The 26,406-nt window shown below is 40.2% G+C and overlaps 1 protein-coding gene across 1 annotated transcript in view; it reads right to left on the bottom strand.

Moving 5' to 3' along the window:
* The window catches only part of USH2A (usherin), a 779,248-nt gene that overhangs the window by 450,240 nt on the left and 302,602 nt on the right, over positions 1-26,406 (bottom strand). Inside the window, exons 27-29 of the mRNA XM_060022310.1 lie at positions 22,007-22,210; positions 21,800-21,880; positions 18,985-19,179 (exon numbers count right to left, since the gene is read on the bottom strand). Coding sequence (XP_059878293.1) covers positions 18,985-19,179; positions 21,800-21,880; positions 22,007-22,210 — 480 coding nt within the window. The remainder of the gene's footprint in view (positions 1-18,984; positions 19,180-21,799; positions 21,881-22,006; positions 22,211-26,406) is intronic.

Below are 26,406 nucleotides of genomic sequence, written 5' to 3'. Positions count from 1 at the left end.
ATCTATTAACACACATTAGGAGACGCTACTCCCAAGAGTTACGTCATTATTTTAACGGTAGGGTACACGTATACAAACTATTTATTCACGTTGCAGCTAACAAATATGCAAATCAACATAGTTGAACAATTAGCCAATTAAATAATTATGCTTTTGTACTTCTTGCAAAAGTATTAGTTTGTTTAATTAAGACACCTGTCTTAAACAGAAGCACTGCCCACGGAAGTGTTGAATTAACCTGACTTGGTGGTGGATATGTAAGATTTGTTCCGCAATTTAAGGTGCCTGCAGAAACTAAAACACATTTTGTTTACTGGTGTTTATAATCAAGGCAGAGGCTCTTTACTTAGTTAATCCCATGAATTAAAGAAGTATCAAAAATATAATTTGTGTATTTGCTCACCATTGTTTTCTGTTGCAGGTTTTAGAGCTGTTTTAATCCCTAATCACATAGACTGTCATCGTTCTTATAAAAAGATGGTCTTACTCGTAGTATCCCTTTATCGAGTAAACCTTGATTGTTTTAATGAACTGGCATTGATGACAGCTTGCATCATTCAACAACAAATTTTAAAATACATGTTTGCCTATTGCCTTTCCCCAGGAGAAAGGATAAAATATTAAAAGAGCAAAGATCAGGATGAAGCAAAGACCACAGCCCTTGTTTGCTTTGGCCCTTCTCACTTGCCCTCAGTTCCCAGTGTTGCCTGCAAGTCTCTATTCTAGCAGCTCCCCCAAGCATCCCCCTGGGCTACCCAACCCTCTCGGCTGCACTTGGCACGAGCATCTTAGCCCGCGGCCAAAGAAGACAGCAAGCCAATGAACTAACACACATACACGTTGGACCATCTCATGCCAAATGCAGCTCTAATTTCAAAACGCCTTCATGTTGTCACCTTCTGCTTTCCCTCACTCCTGCCACTGTGACTGTCATTTCCTCTTGAATCTCCCAGATCATGACCCACATTCTGAGCTCACTTTTTAAAAAGAGGTTATTTCTCCTTCCACTAAAAGTCTTAAAGGAAAGCTTACGGCATCACACATGCATCTTCATCATGTAGTGATGTCGTGGTTAAGAGCAAAGATGCTCGCGCCAGATTGCTCAGGTCCAGATGCCAATTCTACTACTGATTTGTAGTATGGGTCTGGGCAAGTTGCTCAGACCTCTGTGGCTTAGTTTCCTCATCTGTAAACAGATAATGATCGTATCTATCTCGAAGAAGAGGCCTCACAGGGATAATATAGTATCATGGGGATATGAGATGGGGATACCACAGTATTCACCTCAAAGTGTTACTATCAAGATTAAATGAGTTTGGGACTATAACATGCTCAACGCAGAGCTGTGTAAGGGGAGAACTCTAGCATAGAGCCTTGGTAGCCCAAGCTATGCTACCATTCCAACTCAGTTTCTGCCTGCACTGTACTATTAAATATTGATTTTTATCTTGTCAAGATCGCTAGTGATCCCTTACACACCAGACCAAGTAACCCTTCCACGGTCCTTATTCTCCTCTGCTTACTGGATTTTGCCTTGTTCAGCTGCCGTCTAGACCACAGAATTTTCCCAAGGAGTCCTCCTAAATTACTGAGGGCTCCTTGCTTTTCTTGACCAACTCATCTTCCTTTCACAGTCCCTTAAATTTTTTTTTTTTTTTTTAACAAGGTCGGGTCCTCAGGCTTCTTTCTTCTTCTGAACACTTGCCTTTGTTAGTTCACTTCTTCTAAACATTTGCCTTCATTAGTTCATCAAGCCTCATCTCTCATTTATATCTGCAGACTTCACATCTCTCCTCCAAGCTCTGGTTCTGCATTTCTACCTGCAGGCCGTGTATCCCACGTGGATGTTCAGCTAGCATTTCACTCTCAACCTGACCCAACCCAGACCCAACAGTCAAAACTATTTTGCAAACTTCCCTCTTCCTATTTCTTTTTTTTTTAAAATTTTTATTGGAGTAGAGTTGATATATAATGTTGTGTTAGTTTCAGGTACACAGCAAAGTGAAGCAGTTATCCATATACACATATCTATTCTGTTTTAGATTCTTTTCCCATATAGGTTATTACAGAATATTGAGTAGAGTTCCCTTTGTTATACAGTAGGTCCTTACTAGTTATCTATTTTATACATAGTAGTGTGTATATGTTAATCGTGGATGGACCTAGAGATTATCATATTAAGTGAAGTCACTCAGACGGAAAAAGAGTAATATCACATGGTATCACTTATACGTGGGATCTAGAAAATGGTACAAATGAACTTATTTACAAAACAGAAATAGAGTCACAGATGTAGAAAACAAACTTATGGTTACCAAGATGGAAAGGTGGGGAGGGATAAATTAAGAGATTGGGATTGACATATACACACTACCATTTTTCCCATTTCTTAATACCTCCGTCATGATCCCTAAATTCCGGGTTCAAAACTAACGTGTCCTTGTGAGATATATCCCCGCCATTTTATCCTCTGAAAATCTTTGGCATTTGTCACGTCTTTCCTATCGCCAAGTTCAAATCTGTCAATACTGCAAGTCTAAATAAGATGAGTTGCATGTCTGAATTAGTATAATGCCATATTAACAAGTAATGAATCGGCCCCCAGAAAATAAAATTTTTAATCCTACAGTGAGCAAGGAAAATATGTTGGGACATGAAATGTTTCCTTTGTTCATCACCTAAAAACCTAGGTGGCATTGCCTCTCATAGGTGGCCCTGACCTAGCTGGGGCACAGATATATTGTGTCACAAAAGGCACAGTGGCTGTATACAGTTTGATGCTCTGCAATCTTTAGCATGAAGGTGCGTCATACATCCAGATAATTATCATTGGGAAACATAAAAAGCAGTTCCATTGTGTTACAAAATACCTTCCCTGAGACATTCTTTCTTTCCAAATCATAGCTGAAGCGCAATGTTGGAATTGTGACTATTACACCAACTTAACAAGAAGGTTATTAGTGGAGACTTTAAGAAGGATCATGTCAACCCAGATACTGAGTTCACATTCACTAAACGGTCTTTGGTGTTTAACCTTTCTTGCCTTCATTAAATGAGGCACTTTGTGTGTATAGGTTTCTCATGAAACTCCTTTGCTAATTTCTTCCCCCCTTTAACCTTAAGGACCTTAAGAAACAGGCACTATTCCTCTCAGCAAACTTGCATTCTTCAGTTTGTGCTTTGGTAGAGAAGTTTACCAAATTGTATTTCATAGAAAAATCCCAATATTCTGAAAGAAAGATGCTGGAGAGAAACCGGATCATCTTTCAGGCCATTTATCAAAGTGCTCACATTTCCTATCTCCAGGCAGGTGAAACAATAATAATAAACACTGAGAAATGAGAGCTGCAAAATAGAAAACAGAAAAGGAGGAGAAGAAAAAGCTGATGTTTGGGCTCTTGCCAACTTCGAATCGCAGGTAGAAAGTTTGGGGTGGTTTGTAAGTCACATTTTCAAACAACGTGCCGTACTTTCTGAGTCTGAGGTGGCCTTTCTTTCCTATGTGCAGTGGGGATCTTGCTTATAATGTTGTGTCTCAGAGACAAAGTTTGTCAAACCATTGGAATAATTTCCCCTAAATACGGGTTAGTATCATCGACTTCAGTAAGAAGAGCAGTGTAATGATTGAGCATTTTCTCTCCTCTTGTCAGGTTACACTGAGGTTGGGGTAGAAGGGGCTGGTCAACCAGGTGGTCCTCACTAAATCAGCATAACGATCAAGTCATCCTATTGCCTGAGACATGCGGTTTCTCTCTTTTGCTTCTCAGTATGGAGCGTTTACCAGGATGGATTAAAGTTAATGCTTATAAAAAGTTCTGCTATCACCAAAAAATAAACATATTCTCCCCAAGACTAGGCAAGGTAGCCTTTCTTTCTTGGATAGATCCCTAGAGACCATTGAGTGATTGGCCAAATGGTCTTCCTTTAAGTGTCAGAGTCAGACTTAGATTATATACTCTCCAGAAGAAAAAGTGGTACTCCTATGACAGCATATCAGTACCAAACAGTTATTTATCAACTTTCCTTCTATATGCTTCTGGGAAAGGTGCTATAGACCACAGCTGATCTTTACAAGGTTTCTAATCGAAGAAAATATTAGAGCTAGAAGGACCCTGATGATAACGATAATACACACATTAAATACATAAAGCAAAATGCTTGCATACATGTCAAGTGGACAAGGGCATTTATAAGATCCATGGCTTCCAGTCCAAGATGATAGGGGATCTATATTTGATTAAAGGCAAAGAGAAAAAAGGGATAATCATTGAAAGTATATTTCAGTATTCTACTTAAAAGAATACTGAAAAACGTACAGAGTGACATATTTATAAAGGAATCCCAGAGAGAAAAATATGGCACATACACTGTATCCTGTGTCCACAGAAAACCCAATAAGGTAAAATGGGGTCATCTCCTTGATGATCCTTAGGATGTTTAAAATAAAGAAGTGAAAACTTTTAAGATTGGTTTGGATATGAGCCCCTTTTCTCTGGCAGACGTCACAGAGGAGTCTTTTTACCCTTTGAATTTGAGACTGTTCCTACCTCGAGGCAGGCCAGATGACCTCTCCAATTCCCTTTCAGCCGCAAAACTCTGTGAAATCAGAAAATGGTCCCAACCATGTCAGGAAACCTGCCAGTCTCTTTTGATAATGGAAGAGGGTGAGCTGAAAACACATTCCATAAGCATAAAGGAAGCATTATTGATGTCTTAAAAGTGTTAGGATCCCATGAAACACAGGAGTGTGGGTATCCGGATTAAAATCATTGGCACCAGCCCGACCAGAACTCTCACTGCTAAGCGATAATGCATTTTGCATTAATGCTTAACATTGAGAAATCCTGATGGGCCACACCAAGGGAGTTTGAAGTAAAGTGAGTATAGTCCCTTTGAATTGCAGTCCTGTGGACCTCGGCGGGTGCAGAAAGCCCAAGCCGAAAGAGCAGGGGCAGGAACGTGATTTAAGGGGTGGCAGCACATCACAGGAGGAAATCGAAGAGCCCTAGTGCGTTAGGTTCCAAACTGTGTGCTCTGAGGATTTCTGCCTAGCAGAGGGGAAGAGCCTTCTCCTCGAGAATCGCGCCCCTCGCAACGATTCTGGGAGCTCCTTGAATGCAGAGGGTATGACCTTTCGCTTCTTTACTTGTCCTATTTTCCAGCAGTTATTACGATGGTTTACCAAAGGTGGACCCTTGATGTTTGCCCAAAACATAAAGACCTTTCATCCTCTTAGCTCACTCAGCTGTCTGCCTCACGATAAGAGATGCTCACTCCCGTCCTACCCTTTCCAGGGAGCTAGCAAAGGAACAGACACCGTTTCTTTTGACTGATAGATGATTATTTCCAACACTTGGTTTCCCGTGCTCTAACCTCGAGTTTCAAAGGAGCGCAAGAGAAATATTAATAATTGGAGGTGGCCTGACTACCTAAGAGAAAATCATTGTGGAGCTGACACCAGCTGTGCAAGCTTTTGTGCCTCTAATGAAACTGTATGCTGAGATGCAGGGACACAACAGAGGAGTCGGCTTTGACACTGAGATTTTTATGATTAACTCTGACTCAATGCAGACAAGTATAAATGCTCGGCCTGGAAACCGAGCCTGGGACACAAGACAAAATGGCATCCTTTTCAAAGCCCAACACGTTTTGGAGAAGAAAAAGTGACTCTGTGTCTATTTACATCCTTGAGCACACTCCTCCCCCCTCCTCCACCCCACCCTCAGCTGCCAACCTAGGTGTTTGGCTGGCATCCACTGTAATCTGTTCTCCTTCATTATGTTAATCTGTGGGCGGAAAGATTTCTGTCATCTTCGAACCGCTTGTACAGCAACGGTAAACACCTTGGCCTGTCTGTAATTGGACAGGTGTCTGCATTGATGTCACCCAGCTTTTAATTCAATTAAAGAACTGGCTGCTCTGCTCTCATTACCCACCCATTTCTGTTGCACTCTGAGTCTGGCGGTGAAATCCGCACACAGCCATCACCTACTCCGAGTCCAAAGTCTGTGGTCCCCGTGCAAAGATCACGCAGAATATTTCAAACGGACCCCAACGATCCCAGTGTACTTTCCTGTTAGCAAAGGCATTTGGAATAAGATGGAGAATTTGTTCTATCTCTCTCTCTTTCTTTACCTTTAAATTCTCTATTGTCTAAACGGTGTCTTCTACCTACTGGCCAGTAATTAGGAGCTGTCCAGCAAAAAGAAAAGCAGTCTCTAGCTTCCCCTCCCCAGGGCTTTCCTCCGTCTCAAGAGAACTCATCAGAGTACAATGTTCTTATTTATTTGCTGGCATTTCACATTTGGATCAAGAAAGTGAGGGTGGGGAAAAGCAAGGCATTTATTAAGAGGGCCATCTGGTAAGGGATCCCACACAGGCAGAGCTGAGACTGCTACCTAGGGACACAGTAGAAGAACCCACTTTTAACAGAAAGCCAGCCAGGGGAAGGAGGGCTGAAGAGAAGGGGACTTTTCTGGCTTAAGATTCTGCTGCAGTGCTGAGAAATCCTAAATTTTAAGTGTCCTACATCTCAGAAAGAGTTTTGAGCCACAAACTAACCCAGTGGATGGATGAAAGAGACTAAATCAATCCAACATGCCGTGATTTCTGCCCATTTAAAGGAACCTCTGAAAATAAAGTTCTAACACAGACATTGTGACACAGTAACCTCATGAAACTGAATAATGGCATTTGTTAAATATGGATGAAAATTCAACGGTCTAACAGACATCTGGAAACGCACCCAGGATGCTTCTCCTCTGGTTCTTAGTAGCCTAGGAAAGTGGCATTTGTTGTTGTTGTCTTTGGGGGTAATAGTTTAAATAAAAATAAGGATCTGTAGGATTTATAAAATGAAAGTCAATTTTCATTTTAATCAAAAGGTAGAATAGCAAATGAGCTTACCCCAAACCTAACGTAACCCTTTGGAAACTAAAACTGATGTTTTACATATAATTTCCTGCAAATGGATTTTCTGACCTTACTTAAAATTTCTAGTACTAGGGAACACCTTGGATCAAAGACTAAATGGATTTCAATGTTTACAAATGGGAAAAACAAAATTGTTTATTCTTTCATTTTTTAAAATAAAATATAGGGTCTAATCCTAGTCTTAGAGAATGGTTGAAACAGTGATTTTAATTGAACTCAAAGCATTATCCAGTTAAGATTCTCTCAGTAGGCTTATAGCTAACCTCACATTTTTCATCAATGCCTTCATGGTTGGTAAGAACTACGGAGTCTCTGTCATTTTCCTTCTAATTCTGCAATTGATTTGAAGCCACCCACTCATGTGAACTCTTTATGGAGCATAAAGGGCCGTCACTGATATCATTAGAACTCTCCCAGAAAATATCAGACTTGACTAAGCAGGGAGTCAGGCAAGGAGACAGGAGGAAAAGAAAAATAAATGAGAAGGGAAAGTCATCCCTTATTGACCAGTGTCCTAGGTCCCCTGCTGAAAGCCTCCGATAGGATGAGCCCCTTGTACAGAGGGGCTGCCGTTGGGCAGAGTGTAAAGGTCGCTCAAGTCCACAGCAGAGCCAAGGTCAGAACCTACATCTTCTGACTCCAAGATCACTGATCCGCTTACTAGACTTAAGCCCCAGTTCTGGAAGAAGAAAGAAGGCGTGTTGAATAAATATTACTAAAAATAATAGCACACTTTTATACTAAATACTTGATTTAAATATATCTGAAAACGTGTTAATAGGTTCAAAGTTATTACTAAAACCTACTGTATACAAACAGAAAGTAAAATGCTTATCCCTCCAAATGCGTGAGTGTATATGCCTATAGTATTCCCTTACAAAAACAACTGATTCATAAGAAACTCTACATCAGGGTGTATGTGCTTCTGTGTGTTACTGAGTATAACACTTTATATGTACATATATTTGGAACTAATCAAAAACTTTATATATATATAACACTTTATATATATATGTTTTCGATTAATTCCACATATAGATACAATACAAATATAAAATGGTCATAAAAGTTAGAAAACAGAAAACTTGAGGTGACTGTTCCCTTTCTTTATCAAATGTGAGTAGTAACCCTTAAGTATTTATATCCAACACTATAGCATGGCCAACATGCCCAGTTGATTACTACACTACAGCAAAATGGATGTATTACCATCCTTTTTAACCATCACACAACATGTTACCAAAAAGAAATCCAAATCCTGCACCGCGAATTCTTACTGCATAAAATAAAATGAGGAACTTGTAAAAAGCCCCATCTGAAGCTTTCACAGTGTACCAGGAGTTCAGGCACATTATATATTCAGGAGAGTTAGACAAAGCTATTAACTCATCAACAGTGCATTACCTGATGAAATTCTTCTACATTAGCTAAGCAGGAACATGACATCATTTCTATTTTTACTATTTATGTCATAGGCCATATTTTTGTCCTGTGAATTTTTTCAGACCAATTTCTTTCAAGATTTACATTTAAAGAAATAGTTTGTAATAAACCACAAATACGGAATATTAATCTATGGGGTACTGTGAAAAACAGCAGAGACTTCCTCAAAATTCATCTTTTAACAATACCATCAAAATGAATTTTTCAAATTTACCTCTGATGTTTGCCTATTGTGACAGAGCCCACTAAATGCCCTCTCATTGTATATTCTCTTCCTCCACAGTAAAATAAAAAGACCCTTTTAGCTGGGCAAATGGCCACTTTGAATAAGGACATTTCCAGCAATCTGTGTAGCTAGGTATAGCCATGTGGCTAAGTTCTAACCACAGAATGTAACCAAAGGTGGAGGAATAACTTCCAAAATATGTCATTAAAGTGAATGTGTACATCCTTGTTCAACCATTCCACCTTCCTGCTGAATGGAAACCAAACTAGATGGCTGATGCTCCAGCAGCCATTTTGGACCATGAGGCAGAAGTCTTGTCTCTAAGAATAGCATAGCAAAACGATGAAGAGTGTGGATCCCTGGCACTGTGAACATCCACCCCTACATTGACCAACTGTGAACACCTATTATCAGAGAGAGAAAAACTTAATTTTGTTGAAGTCACTGTTATTTGGGGTTCTCTGTCTCTCAAGAAAAAAATAATAAAAAATGAAAAACTTATCTCTACTGTTTTTGCCCCATAAAACACTCATTTTTAATATAATATTATACTTTAGAGAAAGTACTGCTTGTTACGTATATTTTACCATTAATTTTAAAAATCAGGAAAAAACAAAAGCAGATTGTAACAGTAGGATCTAGCACTAACCCAGAACATAGCAGATAATGGTTTTGTTTTTAATAAATGAATAGTTTCTGCTCTGTGTCATTATCAGCTTTGCAGCAGCATGGCTTCCATTATTTTAAATTGCAAATATATAGTCCCTGAGCTTCATTATGAGGTGTAAGTTTTGGAACTAATTTTTAGATTCTATTCATCCTATCAACATTTTTTTCCCCGTTGGGAATATGTATGTTAAGTTCCAAATATATATCTAAGTTGTGGTAGTTCTGCATATTATTTCATAAAATTAGAGAACTATAGAACTGCAGAACCAGTAGTTCAAAACTCAACTCAGCATGATAAGACAATAGTAACATTACGTTAACTACAGGGTTAGCACCAAAACCCTGCATTTGTTTCTTTATCTCTTCCTTCGTGCCTTCAAGAAAAGTGTATGGATTACCTACCTTGAGCAAGTTACTAAACAAGGCTTAAAATAAATAGAAAACATGATACTTGTCCTCTGGGAGCTTACTGTCTAATGAAAAAATAGAACGGGTGTACCAAGAGCAGCCATAGGCAGTTTTAACAACTGTGGAGTAAGACTTCTCAGCTGAATAGAAAAAAAATTACAGGGCAGGGAAGTTTTTATTACAGTTCTCTCTCTGCAGGCTTCTCAGGCAAGTCTTCATGAATCAATGATTCTCTATGGCTCTCAGTTCTTCATTCTTTTTGTAGACACCCCAATGGTGTCTACAAACAAGAGTTTCCCTTTTCTGTCAATAGTTGGGAAACCCTAAAATTATTCACACATTCTTTCCTTCTAACAGGTATCGATAGTTTCGGGATTGGATGGCATCCTTTGCCTGTAAGATTACTTTAAGAGTTTTTTCACTCTTTCTTTTCATGCCTTCCCCACTTCCAAGGTGTGTGGTTAAATGTATGTAACTGAAATACACAGATGAGACTTCACTACGAGATTAATTACAATTATACTGCATGCGTGGAATTGCACTGGTCTCCTTCTTCTCTGGACCTAATGGGCATTTTGCATTCTGTATATAAGTAGAGAACTCTCTGCCTTTCTAATGGGCATCGTGGCCTGGGGGCTGAGAGGGTTGGGTTTGTTAGAAATGCAGAATCTCACACCACAGTCCCAGACCTACTGAATCAGAATCTGCAGTTTACAGAGATCCCAAGTAATTCTCACTTCCTTTGCACTAGCAGCTTTCAGAAGCACCACCCTTAAGGGTCAGAGGCCCTACTTACACTGCCTCTATTTCTTCACTTGCCCTACCACTGTTCTGCCCACAAAGCTAATGCTGTTGGAACAAGGGGCAGGAACAAACAAAGCAGGGGTAAATTCAAGCCCAGCAGGTGAAAATGATCCCTTCTCACCTGGCCACGCCCCTCACCCCAGTGGTTTTTAATATGTGGTCCACTGACCTCTGCAAGAGCATGGACTAGAACACTTGGTAAAGGCAGATTTCTCAATCCTAGCCCAAATACACAGACTCTTGTGCACGGAGCCCAAGAATCTGCATTTTATAAGCAATCCAGGAATCACCTTATGACCAGTAGAGCTGAGACTCACTAATTATTACTACTAGCTGTGGAAGAGACAGAAAAATGAGAGACTTTCAATATGGAACCCACTTGTTTCAGGTAGAAGAAAATGAATGTCTACTGTATATGAGGACTGAACCAGTTTTCACAGCAAAAGCTATATTATCAGTTGCATGATAAATTAAAATGTCTTTCTTTTTTTTCCATAAATTTAGATTTACGTGGGTCATCTGAAAGATTATTACTATTGGTGCATCAGCTAAGCTATAGTAAATAATAAATATGATTATCATTACCGGAAGAAGGAATATAACTCCTAGAGCTTAGCTCAATGTAATGTAACAATAAAACTGAGAAAATATCTTCTGTGTACCAAGTACATTCCTAGCACTATGCCAGGTGCTGTACTAATCATGCCGATAATTAAGTCTACATGTTTAAGCATCTTCAAGAAAGAAATAAAAAAAATTGTATATGTGCAAATTCTTGAATGCATTCATTCTTGACAGAATTTCAAATCAGACTGGGAGGGGTCTTTCTGAGCAGCCCTGGGTTTGAAGGGAAATGCCAGCGCTGTCTCTCTGGGCAGCAGCTTTGGACGTTGAAAGTGCTGGAGGGAAAATCAGCAGGAGCTACGCAGAGTTAATTGGAGCCCTTTGCAACTAGTCTAAAGATACACTGGAGTGATAACTGCAGGGCTTTCTACCCTGAGGCTGCAGCTGAGGAAATGAACTTTCAAGAACTCCCTGCTCTGAACCCTGGCCTTCCGAGGGCACAGAATCCAGACTCTGTGGCCCAAAGGGGCCCATTTGTACCTGAGTGGGGCTGTTAACCCTTGGACTCTCCATGCTACTGGGACTTATCACATTTAATCCTCCAGTAGCCAAATTCGTGATTGGTAAATATTCTGTCTCACGCTTCTAGTGTTCCAGCTCTCTTAGTTAATATTCATCTTTTTATTTTCTTTTGCCTTCTGCATTTTGTAAAGTCTGACCATAATTTCCCACTTCTTCCCAAGAATCATTTCACTTAATTTTTTGTTGTCCTGTGATTTTCCTTTGCTAATTTTATTACTTACTTTTAATAGCTCATCTTTTTTTTTTTTTTTTTTTTTTTTCAGTACGCAGGCCTCTCACTGTTGTGGCCTCTCCCGCTGCAGAGCACAGGCTCCGGACGCGCAGGCTCAGCGGCCATGGCTCACGGGCCCAGCCACTCCGCGGCATGTGGGATCTTCCCGGACCAGGGCACGAACCCGTGTCCCCTGCATCGGCAGGCAGACTCTCAACCACTGCGCCATCAGGGAAGCCCTCATCATTTTTATATAGGCATTTCTCTTTCTTTTTTTTTTTTTTTGTCCTGTATTTGCAAGTTGCAGTTGGGAGGTGGAAGTTGTCATAAGAACTTCTGGTTAAAATAGAGACTTGATCACTGGTGTCAAACAGTGATCAGTGTTTGAACAGTGTTTCCCAATCCTGGCTGTACAACAGAGTTACCTGCTGACACTTTTAAAATACCAATACCCAGGCTATATTCTAAACCAAAACGTCAGACTCTGCAGGTGAGACCTGGACATCAATATTTTTTAAAGCTCCCCAGGTGGGTCAGTGTGCACCCATGGTTGAGAACTACTACCTTATAAGAATACCAAGGAGGGGCTTCCCTGGTGGCGCAGTGGTTAAGAATCTGCCTGCCAATGCAGGGGACGTGGGTTTGAGCCCTATTCTGGGAAGATCTCACGTGCCACAGAGCAACTAAGCCCCTGCACCGCAACTACTGAGCCTGAACTCCAGAGCCCGCAAGCCACAAGTACTGAGCCCACACGCTGCAACTACTGAAGCCTGCGTGCCTATAGCCTGTGCTCCACAACAAGAGAAGCCATTGCGGTGAGAGGCCCACACACCGCAACGAAGAGGGACCCCCGTTCACCACAACTAGAGAAAGCCCACGTGCAGCAACGAAGATCCAACACAGCCAAAAATAAAAGACAATAAATAAATTTTTTAAAAAAAGACTGAAGTAGAAGAATTAAGTACTCATCTCAGAAGATTCAAACAGCAGAATCAATACTGCCAAAATCAGAAAATGAAAAAGGAAAAAAACTATGAAGCAAAAACCCAGAATTCAGAAACTGAATAGTATAAAGATAACAATTAATTCATTGAACATTTACTATGTGCCTGTTTATCAGCAAAATATTCTATGGAGGTAATTCATTTTTTTTTTTATCTTTGCAACAATTCCATAACACGAAGAAGGTTTTTACCCCCAGTTTATATATGAGGAAACTCCAATACAGTGATATGTTTTTAAATTTGCCTGAGATCAGACAGTTGATAAGTGACATAACTAGATTGATTTGACTCTGCAAGCTGTGTCCTGGACTGCTAAAATGAGGAGGACAAACTGGGAAGAAATATACAATATTGGAAACTGTTATTTCTTACCAGAAGTAATGATGATATACACAATAGCAAACTTTCCAAGCCAAAGAAAGACCCAATTGTGAAGAAAGAAGAGCTCATTAGATAACAGAAGAAAAATGTAATGAAAAGAAACCAACACATTTTATGATCACTTACTTGGTTAAGGACCCTATGTGAGCCAACAAACCTAAATTGTCTTATACATCCAATATCAGTATTGTTCATTCAAATAAATACCACTCTAACAACCAAAAATTAAACATAAAAATCTCAACAAATGTCACCTCAGAAATGCTAAAGGGGGATTACTTTCAAGATCAATAGCAAAACTACTCATGAACTACTCTATTGTCCTCTCTCTTGGTACCTTGTTATCTCAACTAATTGGCAAAACAGCTACCACCAACCAATCTCCACACTCCTCACATCTCCACCAAATCCAGGTTTCTGGCTCTCTACTTTCTCCCCCCTCCGCCCTCACTTTCTAGTATTCTTTTTTCTTTACTATGAAATCTCTGACTTTGATACTTACTTAGCCTGGCTTTGGGGCTTTTCAATTCACACTCCCCTCCCTCAATAGACTGAATTCGTCACAATAAAAGTCCACCTGGCAGTACCAGAGTTCTCCACAATCTTTAAGATTACCTCCTATGTATTTCCTTGTCTGTTCATTTCACAACTGTGAGCAACAGATACATCTTTAAAACCCTTTGGGGGGAAAAAAGTTAAAGAATTCATAGTCCACACAGGCAAGAACAGAAATAAAGGAATAACAACAACAGAAAGTACTGAAACACAATAACAAACAAAACTGGAAAGCATGAAATATGATGACAGAAATAAGAGCAATCAATTGTATAAATCATAAAAATAAATGTGAGTTAAACTCCTCTACTAAAGTACAGAGAATTTTAAGTTGAATGTAAAACTAAATCAAACTAGATTCTGTTTACAGAGATACACTTAAAGCAATGTGACTTCAAAGGTTAATACACAAATGATGAATGTAAAAATAATAAGAAAAAGAAAAATACAAACAAAAAGCAAGTTACCAAAGAAACTGATAATTGACAAATCCAAGAAATTGACCAAGTTGCAATAATTGAGAGTTTTTCCTTAGTTTTTTGTGGTTTTTTTTTGCGGTACTAGGGCCTCTCACTGCTGCGGCCTCTCCCGCCGCAGAGCACAGGCTCCGGACGCGCAGGCCCAGCAGCCACGGCCCACAGGCCCAGCCGCTCCATGGCACATGGGATTCTCCCGGACCGAGGCACGAACCCACGCCCCCCGCATCAGCAGGCGGACTCTCAACCACTGTGCCACCAGGGAAGCCCTTTCCTTAGTTTTTTACACATTGGGTATATAAAAATAAATAACAGTTGGTCAGTGGTGCTCTAATTTTCTTCTCTCTGTACACCATTCACATGCTTGAAATATCCTACAGTAACATCCAATAGTTTATTATACTGGTTTTCAATCTCAGGGGTACTGTCCTCCAGAAAGATACCCTTCAGAATCTGGGAAAGGCTGGTGTAATTTGAAAAGCCTCCCTGTCCCGTTTCTGATTTGATCTTACCTCAAATTTAGAATTACTAATTCAGAGGATATGCATCATATATATGTGTGTGTGTGTGTGTGTGTGTGTGTGTGTGTGTATATATATATATATAAAATCAATATGGTATATCTAATATAAACAAATATTAGTCTACCCTGAATGGTGAGGATAGGTTTTTTTTTTTCATATTACCCATAGAAAACTAACAAAAACATTTAAAGGTGTTATATTAACTATAGAAAATGTTCTTTAAAATCTGCACATAAAAATGTAAATAAAAATAAATGAAAAACGGGGGCAGTCCCACACATAAGGCAAACGTAAGTATAATATTCTTCATATATAAAGAGATATTTAAATCAATGAGAAAAATGTGACTCCTCCAATAGAAAAATTGAGGGTGAAATGTGCTACGTATGTCATAAAAGAACTACAAATTACCAGGAAACAACGAAAATACTTAATGCCTCTAGTAATCTAAATTTGAGGCAAGATCAAATTAAAGTAATATTCTGATATATTTGGAAAATTTACAAAGTTTCTTTTACCTGTAAAACTTGTCAACTAGGATGAAATGAAAAATAAAATCTTGCATTCAGCTTGCTGGTGGGAGTATAATTTGTACAGTCTTTTTGGCAATTATTTGGCAACATAAAAATAACTAACCTTTGTTAAGAAATTACCATATGTTAAGCACTGTGCTACATGCTTTAAAAACATCTGATAGTTAACATTTATACGATCCGATCCGTGTGTCATGTGCTGTCCTGTGTGTTTTACATATACATGGATTCATTTAATCCTCACAGGTGTCCTATGAGGTGGGTAGTTATTTCATTCTCAATTTACCCATATGGAATCAGAAGCACAGAGATGTTAATTAATTTGTCCAAGTTTGCACAGCTGAAAATTGTTAGACTTGGAATATCATCTCACTTAATATCTTTAATATTCTTCTGAAGTTAATATTATTCTCCCATTTCATAGGTTAAGACACTAAAAAAAGATCCAGGAGAATACATAATTTCCCCAAAGTCACAGGGAGGGTAGGCAGCAGAGGTTTGCATCAATGTGTGCTTGACCTCAAAGTCCAAGACTGACTAATGCTTTAAGAGAATTTGACCTAGTTGTTCCATTTCAAGGGGTTTATCCTACCGTCATTGTCAGGAATTCTTCCAAAGATTTACATACAGACTTCTAAAAAAATCATATTAATTATAACAGCAAAAGTTGGAAATCCAGAAAATAAGAGGAGACTGAGACAAAGTGAATTTGGGAGAGAGGCAGTGGAAAGCAACTGAAGAATTCTAAACAGAGAGCCATGATGTTTGGTTGTGCAGTGGATTAGAGTCATGGGCGGGGGGGTGTTCATGAGATAGAAGAGTATTGTAGCTGTCCAGGTAAGAGATTGGAATGGTTTGGCTTGGACAGTAGATAGGGGAGAGACGGATCAATTTAGCACATAGTTTAGAAAATGGAATCAATAAACAACATGGATGTACGAGGTGTGAACAGAATGTAAAAGTTGAGAAAAATTCTCAAGCTTAATTAACTGGGTGGCTGGAGGTGTCATTTATTGATATTGGGAATGCAGGAGGAGGACTTCAGGTTGGAGATGGTAAATTTAGAGATTACGAGAAGTCAATTGGAAATGTCAATTTTTCCAAATGTCTGCTGGATACACACATTTGGCAGTCTGGGTAGGACGTGCCTTTAGGAGTCAACAGTGTTTGTAGGATACTGGATGCTTTGTGAGTCGATGATTTTCCTGGAGCAAGACTGTAGGGAAAAAAAAAATTAGCAAAAGAGAGAGAGAAAAGGTCCCGGATCTAAACCCTGCGGTTCTCCAAAATGCAGAGTTAAGCTTCAGAGGGAGTGGGCAAAGGACACTGAGAAAAGGGGGCCCAGAACCAGAAGGGTCAGAGAAGTGAAGAAACATTTCAAGAGACAGTAAAAAAAAATCCACAGTGTAGAATGCTATCGAGCTGTGGAACCAGGACTGTAAAGTGTTCTTTGGATATTTAAACATGGAAGTTGTTGGTGTCCTCAGCAAGGCAAGCGAGTGGAAGGCAGACCGCGTGAAGAAATGGGAACAAGGCCACAGATGCTTCTTGGTAGAGGCACGTTTGGGAAGAGGAGAGAAGGCACAATAGCTGGATGGGACTTTAGATCAAAGGAAGATTTTTGTCACTGCTTTGGGTTTGTTTATGTTTGACAATGGGTGTTGACAGATGGAGTCTGAATGACCTTGGGCAGAATCCAGCTGGGCAGTGGCTCTAACTTTGGCATGCACCAGCATCACAAGAGGAGGGCTTGTTAAAATGGGGATTGCTGAGCTCTACCCCACAGCTTCTGATTCAGCAGGTGTGGGCGGCCTGGAGAATCTGCATTAATAAAAAGGTCCCAGGTGAGGCTGTTGACACAGATCCAAGGACCACACTTTGTGAACGACTGCAGGAGACAGAGGTTAAAAATATGTGAGAGGAAGAGAGACCACCAGTAACAGGTCTACAAAGGCAAGAGGAGTTGGGGTCCAGAGGACTTCTGAAGATTTTATTTTTGATAGGATAAGGGAAGCTCTGTGAAAATAGGAAGGAAAAGAGAGGAAGGTAAAAAGTAAAAATAATGGCAAATACCTATTATATGCCCAAAACCCATTAAAATGTCTTAGCATTCATTAATTCACTTAACCCCTAATAACAACCCTGTCAGTCAAAAAAAATGCAATTAATGCATATATTTGGTAGTAAGAAAGTGACAGAAATTCTTTATGATAGATTCTGGAGTTTTTTTGGTATCTAAGATGATCTAGTATATAAGACTATCAGCTGAGTGTGATAAGGAAGACAGGTTAGCATTTAGAGAGTTTGAAAAAATATAAAATATTTAATGAGGAGAATGGGAGAAGGCAATTACAGACATATGGTAGGACTGGTGTCATTACTGAGTGTCCATCTGAAAATGGGGATTGAGACATTTTAGTGATAAATTGCTCATTGTTTTCCAGCCCACTTAGCTGCAATGCACAGCCTGGGCAAAGGCTTAATCAGATTGGGTTTTTATTGGATGGGTAAAATGAGGGAGGAAGGAAGTGAAAGATACCAGTTTTTTTTTTTTTAATTGGTTGTGTATTTGGGCTGTAGATTCTAAGGAATCTAAAAAAACTGAAGTAAAGTTTGAGAGAGTTGACCGATAGATGTGTTAGAAAGACAATTAAGGCTGCTTTATAATCCAGCAAATTTGTCAAGTTACGAAAGTCTTTGACAGAGGAAAAATACTTTTTTCTATTAAATTTGTTGATGCATTTTACTTTTTTTTGGTCAAAGGCTTACATTTGACTTTCCATTTAAATGGGCCTTAACATTTCATGAGGCTGAAAACTGCTGTCTTACTACACGTGCGGGACTTTGAGCACAGCACCTTGCGCGATGTGCCTGAGTGTATTTCACTCCAGGCGTTCTGCACGGCGCGTGTGCCACACCGTGAGAAATTGATTCGCTGGTTTGCCCGTCAAACTGCCGGTGCTCTAGTACTCCTCTACCTTGACATAATTAGGTTTAATCAACAATTTTACAATAAATAACAGTGCTGTGAACTTGGGCTAGTCCCAACGAGCGAACTTTTGCATGGTGAAATAGGTCGCTGGCCCCATGTGTACACGTAGGATTGCTAAAAGATACATCTTTTTAGGATGTATAAAGATCCTAGGTACAAGGACCTGATTAAGGGCACGAGGGCCCTGTGACCTAATCTTTTGGGGATGGCGAGAATATCATCCTTGTAATGAAGCTATCCATAAGAGCCCATAACCATTATAGAATTATCCTTTCCATCCGAGATGGATAGAGGTGTCCATATCATTAGATGACCCTTGTTGGTTTTTTTTTTTTTTTTTTTTTTTTTTTGCGGTACGTGGGCCTCTCACCATTGTGGCCTCTCCCGTTGAGGAGCACAGGCTCCGGATGCGCAGGCTCAGCGGCCATGGCTCACAGGCCCAGCCGCTCCGCGGCATGTGGGATCTTCCCGGACCGGGGCACGAACCCATGTCCCCTGCATCGGCAGGTGGACTCTCAACCACTGCACCACCAGGGAAGCCCAATCCTTGTTGTTTTGAATCAGGCAAAATATAGGAATCTTTAATGCGTTGGGGAAAAAGCCTTGAAGGACATTTTTATCTAAAGTCAAACCAAAAAGAAAATTAATAAGACCTACTCCCTTGAGGAGTCGCCTTTACCTGTGAAGGTGCTGGTATCAACAAGCTCAGAGCTGGCAGAGGGCAGGCGGGGCGGACCGGTAGCATCTTCACTGTAGGCTCTCAAAATGTACTTCTCAATTACACCTCTAACCACAACAGGTTCATCCCAGGTCACCTCGATGCTATAGCCGTTTATGCTGCGGACTCTTGAGGGAGTTGGCACACTTTGTGGAGCTGTGAAAGGATAAAAGAGAAAATAGGGGAAACGGCAGTTCTGAGAAGACTATCGCTCGTATTCTTCACTTTTAATGGCCGCAGTAAATCAGACTCGACCATTAGCATAAATACAATTTATTAGAGTTGTAACTTTTCAGCACTGATTTAATATGACTTGAGCCAAGTCATCTTGAGCCATTCAGTTTAAGCGATATTTCAAAACCATCAAAACTCCATTGACATCACGTTCTTTCAAGCCTAGTCCAGGTTTTCCAAAAACATTTAATGTATCCGACATGTTTTAAACATCACTCATAAAGAAGGAGGTGGATGGTAGGCAGATAACAAGTTCAAACAACATAATGATGTACCCCTTTGAAGCAAGATAATTAGACTGTTATTATACATAGTGGTTTGACACTTTTATATTGTCGATGTATTAGCCAAAAAATATCAGAAATGTGGTGACTGTATTGTACTTGAAGGTCTGATCCTGTTTGCCAAATTCAATTGTTTTTCCAACTAATTTTAAAAAAGCAAAGTTCTACCAGATAGGATATATTCCTAATTGCATTTAGGCGGGGTAGAGGAGCCGGTGCCCTTGAGATTCTACAAAATCATTTTCCTCAGAGCATCACAAAATACCACCACCAAACGAGGCAAGTTTAAAGGAACTTGCTGCGAAACCTCACTTATAAGCCAAATGCCCTCATTTAAAAAATCTATAACCTTTAATTATTAATTAGATATTTCTATGGTTCTGATCAGTAACGACTTCAGCACAGCTGACTGCACTGGGAACACTGAGAAGAAGCCCAAGGAACTTTATGGCAGGATGATGGATGGGAGACAGGCTCTGACCACTCCTGGACTCCTGAGCCCTGTCGATGGAGAATCACTCTGGTTTCCCTCCATCAAATAGCCTCCTTCTCTGCCTTTACTGTTCAGGCCAATAAAACAGGACAGTTTTAAGGGAAACAATGTGAACGTAAGGGATATGAGGAAGCACAGAGGCGTAGAACCACTGTCTGAGGAGGTAAAACACCACAGGCGCTTCTGGAAACACACAGGCTACACAATCAAGTTGCAAGTAATGGGATAATGGGAGTGATTTTGATTTTATTAGTTCTGAAATGTGGTCCAGAGCAAAGTCGAGTCCTGTCTAACAGATGGTCTTCTCATAAGGGACAGAGCAAAACTGACTCAAAAATAATTAAATAGTGCAATTATTCTCCAACCCATGGGAGCATGTAGCCGCTTGGTGGTGTGGTCAGATTGTAAATATGAATTTATGGCATAAGACTTTGTGGTCAGATCATGGCTATAAATTCAGAGCTCTATTTGCCTACTTTCTCGGTGGTACTCAAAATGGAGACTATTAAGCTACGTAAGTGATGCACTTTCTAGACACCTATTTACGTTGTTGAATTAGACTGAAAGCAGGCTTTATAGTATATTTGTTAATAAAGTACAGAAGTGTGAGATAGGGGCAGAGGACATGCCAGTAACAAATGAATATTTTACATCAGAGCTTTTTCCAAGCTCTGAAGTTGAAAAGGATTTTAAGGGATCGCTCCGTGCATTGTGTTGCCTATAAATAGATGATGATTTAAATCATCCTGGAAAAGTGTCAAGTTGGCCTCTTCTGGAAAATCTGTAGGCAGACAGCTTTGAAAATTCTTATTAGTAGCCCATCTCAGTACTTAATTATCTCTTAGATTAAAAAGATTCCTCAAAGGATGCCTGTGTTAGTAACCCGTTATTGATAAGAAGTATGAGAGGGTATCTTGATACAAAACACATCTTTAGACAAATCGTGACTTGCTAAGGATAATTTTCTTCAAGAGGCACAAGTGTCAATCACATGGAAATGTATTTGTCTTTCTGACAAATAAATATTTTCTCCAAAATGGTAGAAGGCTACTGATTTCACAAAACTTTTTTTAATGAATGCCTCCCTGTGATGGTAATATGTGAACAGATTCTGTGGTTCCTGTCAGAAGGACAAAGCACTTACAAATCAGTTATCTGAGATTAGCTCTAATATAGTAGTCTGTTTCCTCTTTGTTTCCGCATTCAACTCAAAACAAACAAACAAACAAAAATTAGACCACTCAGCAATTTCTATCATGGGAGAGTCATTCTAAGACCCTAACAGTAAACACCACGGCAAACACCTGCCATGATGTGATAAAAGACACATCCGCTTGCAACCAGGGTGCAGGTTTCAAATGTGCTCTCCACTGGGGAGGCAAGGGTCTATCACCCCTACCTAAAGGTAATCCTGATTTTAGCTTTTTGGGGTCTAAGCAGTTGGGAAAGGTTTCCTATTCTTAGATAAATTACAGTCGATGTGGGCCTATTTCATCTTTAAGAGCAACCTGAACTTACTTTCTTCTGCATCTGAAGAGGAAAGAATCAAGCCTGAAAAAATCCTTATTAAATACTTGAAAAATCAAAAGCAAGGATCTGCTAAGCATTTTTACCAACGACGGGTGCCTTTGCACTCCAGGGCGTGCTCTGTCACAAGATTACAAACGTACTGCTTGCTTCACGGGTGAGAGTCCTTCCTTTCCTTTACATGCACCGACGTGTGCATTTGTGTGTACATACACGTGTTAAGATAAATAGTATTTACCTGCTCCTGTTGTACGGCCCCGACTCCAGTCGCTATGTACTGAACCTCCTTCGTGGGAGGCTGTTACTCGATACAGGTATTCTTAAATGGAAGTAAGAAGTAGAAGGTTAACATACGACTCGTGTAGGCTAGTGGTGGGCTGGCAGGGAGGGAAGAGGGGACGAGGAGGGGACGTGGGACATTGAATTTGGAGCATTTCCACATTACCTGTGAAAGGCTGGAGACCACTCTCGTAAACGCTCTGCTCTTCTCCCCGATAAACCAGGATGGAGTCATTTCCCCTGCAGTTAACGGCACTGTCAGTTGACAGGCATCCATCCAGATTGACTCTGATAGCACCGCTGGACACAGATGCCAAGTTAACGACAGCACCCTGTGCAAACTGCACATCTTTCATGCAACCACCGAAACCTAGCAAATCGTAAGGGACGAATGTCACATAACGGGCTTGAATCATTAATTACCAATCATTTTTTTGCCTCCTGTAGTACTACGTTGTGATGAAATTGTGCAAGGGGGGGCTTTAAAGATAATTTTTAAACTTCCAAGTCTTGTTTGGGAGATCCTTTATGCCTCCCCCTGCTTTTTTTTTCAGGCTAAGCTGTTGCAGGAAATAGTTATATTTATGTTATTTTGAAAAAATATATAAGCTGATAATTGTAATTCGACTGAATTAGATTCAACTGAAAAGTATGTATTATATCTCTTTAGGAACACATTTTTATGTTTATTCCCATGAAATAAAATTTAGGCAAGTACACATTATCGTGAGGGGGTATCTACACGTCCCTCAATCCTGGAAAATTAAGTTACCTGTATAAGTCAGTGTCTAAGTGCCAAAAACTAGTATTTTAATGAGCATGATTATTCAAGAAGCTTATTGGGGGAAAAATACATTTCGAGGTTCCTATGAATAGTAGGAGGAAGAACATAGTCTCAAAATATACTAAAATCCTGAGATATTGCTATGAATTCTGTAATGATCGTTTCATAGACAGAGAACGAATCCCAGTTAAATCAGGGAACAAGGGAGCTACGACTGTGCTCTACCATTTTCACTGAGTTCCATAATCTCGACTGTGCAAAACGATCACCAGTTTTAGGTTCATGTTCTCATGACAGGGACCAAATTCAGCTGTGGCAACAGCAACACGGGAGGTTCCCTGGAACGTGTATTCTACTCAGTCAACTTTAGAATGACCACGGGGCATTCAGTTCTGGGAAGTTTAACAGAGAATGTGGAGGAGGTAGGTTTGAAGTGTGCACGGCTTTTTTTTTTTTTAGAGAACCATAGGGCATCCTGTCAGCCGGGGAACAGCAGTGGCTTTGAATAACTTGCTATTTTGTGTAAACAGAGATCAGTTCTGTGCGGTTTGGCAGTACTCTGCTCAGAAAACTGCCCACAATTGTCAAAGAAGGGACAAACAGACTGTGTTTGAGATCGCTGGAGCACACACTCTTTCTTGAACAAAACACTGTCAAGTCTGAAAGGCCCCAAACACACGATTAGTTCTTTTCAAGATGAAAACACGTCGGCAGGAAATGGAAATAAAACATAATGCAATGCCGAACAGTAAAATAAGTTAACGGTAACAATGACCGTATTGTTCTCTTCAGTATTAATATGGTGTGTTATTCTGTCTTCTAACACTTTAAGTCGAAGCCTATTTCCTTTTAAATGCCTTTGCTATTATTCACGTTCCTTTAGGCCCGACTGACCAATACTGCTAGTCTATCTTCAACACACAGTAGATACTCAGTAAGTTGGGTGAATTGAATTGAAAGCAATGAAGCTCAATATAAAAGCATCTGCTTGAAAACTCAGATGCTAATTTCTTTACCAGTAGTAATTTTCTGATGGCCCAGAGCTGAGTCACCTAACTTCTCTGTCCTCCAGTTTCCCTATCAATAAAATGTGAACAGTGGAAAGATAGCTTTGGCAAACGTCAGTGTGCCCGTATAAGAAATGTCCCGTTATGGCTCAAGAGGTACAGAATTTCAGGTTCGTAGGATGAAAAGAGTTCTAGAGATCGATGGTGGCGATGGTTGCTCAAAAACGTGAATATACTAGATGCCTGAACCGTACATTAAAAATGGTTAAGATGGTAAATCGTACGTTAGGCGTACTTTATTACAAGTAAACATGTTAAAAAAAATTTTTTTTAAAGAAATGTCTTAAACATTAATACACAAGATGCAAATTTAAATTTGGGAAAGGCCACAGAGGTAGGCTTCCTTCACGCTGGAGATAAAGAAAAAAAGGTCCAGAAAGTGACAGGATGAGGTTTCTAAGTAGGAATCCTCCTTAGGAAATGGGACTCTGGCCTCAGGCCTTTGGGGGTGCAGATGCCTGGGCTCTAGTGTGGGGTCCTCACAGTACTACCCTCAGGGCAGTCAGAGGGTTTGGTCAAAGTTTGCGCCATTCTCCCAACTCTGCACCGTCAGAAACCCTCCCACCGGAAATACTCCCCAACGACCTCTAAAATATGAATGGGCTGCGAGGATAAAATCAGGGGAGAGGGCCTGTCTGTGGGAAGACTAGGGATGCCTCCTTTTCTTGCTTCCCTGCCTTTGGGAAAATCATAAGCGACTCCCCACACCTATCCTACCCCCAGGTCTCTAAGTAACTGGAAGGTGGACAAGAACCCTGAGTTGACAGATCAGAGAGACAGTAGCTGTTCACGGGGAAGCGGTCCAACGATGGGACACTTGGGCTCACAGGATGGCTGACTCTCAGCCCCACTCCTGACCTCTCTGCTCAGGGCTTTGGACAGACCATAACCTGGGAGACCACATGCCATGGCCTGCTCACTCTCAACCCAGAGGTGAGTGCTGTCCCAAGTGTTAGTCCTAGATAAATGCCCATGATCTGAGGTGGTACCTCTTCAGCAAATGATGTTGCCCAGCACCTCCAAAACACAGAGGAAAATTCATTTGCATTGGATTTAAAGGAAGATTGCAACATTAATGGATATAAAAAATAGCTCTAGTAGGACCACAAAATAGAGCCTTTGAAAAAGGATGCTAATGGAGAAGCGTAGGAAGGTTTTTATGACTACTGATAGTGGATTGAAAAAAACTACAGGGAAGTGAACATGATTAGTTTTAATTGCAATTTACTACGTGCATGAAGCACCTCTATATTGTGAATATTCTCCTGTTCACTGTATGAAACATGCAGTTAGGGCTTCCCTGGTGGCGCAGTGGTTGAGAGCCCGCCTGCCGATGCAGGGGACACGGGTTCGTGCCCCGGTCCGGGAAGATCCCACATGCCGCAGAGCGGCTGGGCCCGTGAGCCATGGCCGCTGAGCCTGCACGTGCAGAGCCTGTGCTCCGCTGCAACGGGAGAGGCCACAACAGTGAGAGGCCCGAGTACCGCAGAAACAAAAACAAAAGCAAAAACATGCAGTTATTTACATAACTCTTACTATTCAAAACATCTGAGTCAGAATCTTAGAGGATAAAGGCATAAAATCTGCATTTTAAATAACCTTTCCATGCCATTCCAATGGATCCTGAATAGTAATAATAATAATAGTTAATTTTATTGCGTTCTTACTATATTCCAGCTACTATACTTCAATATTTTATAAGTGGTTTGAGAACCACTGATATGGATGACACTGCAATGATAAAAATTTAGTATTATCCATAAATAAAATATCTTTCAGTATCACAGTCTTAGTCATAGTGTAGATTATGTTGTTCCCCTTGGGTCTATGTTGATGTTTTAAACTTCCATCATTATCGTCTTATAATTCCAATTTTAGCCATGTCTCTAGGACCACCATAACAATGGGTTTTGGTGTACTTTGAGAGTAAAATGCCCAATATACAGGGGATTTTTCCTAGATGTAAACAGAATCAAGTAATTTTGCTCCTATAAAGAGTTTTCAAGCTCTTTCTAACCTCAGAAGCCTGAAAACCAGAAGAAGCCCTTATATGAATGTAATATTTTTAGCTGCTGTTACATCTTAAGTGCCTTGAAAATGTCATTACTGTCTTCCACCCCAGATATTCATTAACTCCTACTAGTACCCTTCTAAACGTCTCCTTAGAGCTTGCCATATATTTTCTATTCAAAGGCATTTAAATCTTTATGTACTTACCAAATAGGCAAAGACTGCTTCGTGGAAATTTTAACCGTTCAGGGTGCATAGTTTTTGAAATACAGAGAGAACATTTTCTACACAGGAACATGCTTGGTGGCAAGCTGGAAGTTTCTGTACTTTCCCCACTTGATAGAAAGGAACATTGGCCAATGCCCATGAAAGAGAGCACTTGACTATAATAAGGAGAGTGGGCTTTGACACCAGGCTGCCCGAGATGGGTAGGCTCGCCACCTGCTTAGTAGTCATTGACCTTGGGCAAGTTACTTTCCTCCCTGCCCCCAAGTTTCCCCATCGGTAAAGTGGGGATACAGATAATAATACCTGCCTCATGGGTTTGTTATGAAGAACTGACCCACTTATTCTCACATTAGGCTCTCAGAACCATGCCTGTCACACAGTATGAACTCACTTACTGTTAGCCTTTTTTAATCAATAATTTCTCTGATTATGTTCAAACTCCTTACATGAGTTAAAGGCTTGCTTTAGTCGTAAGTC

The sequence above is a fragment of the Delphinus delphis genome, chromosome 1 (genome assembly GCF_949987515.2).
Source record: "Delphinus delphis chromosome 1, mDelDel1.2, whole genome shotgun sequence".
NCBI classification, from domain to species: Eukaryota; Metazoa; Chordata; class Mammalia; order Artiodactyla; family Delphinidae; genus Delphinus; species Delphinus delphis.
Note: the sequence above shows the minus strand (reverse complement) of the source record. Positions and strands in the feature narration are given on the sequence as shown.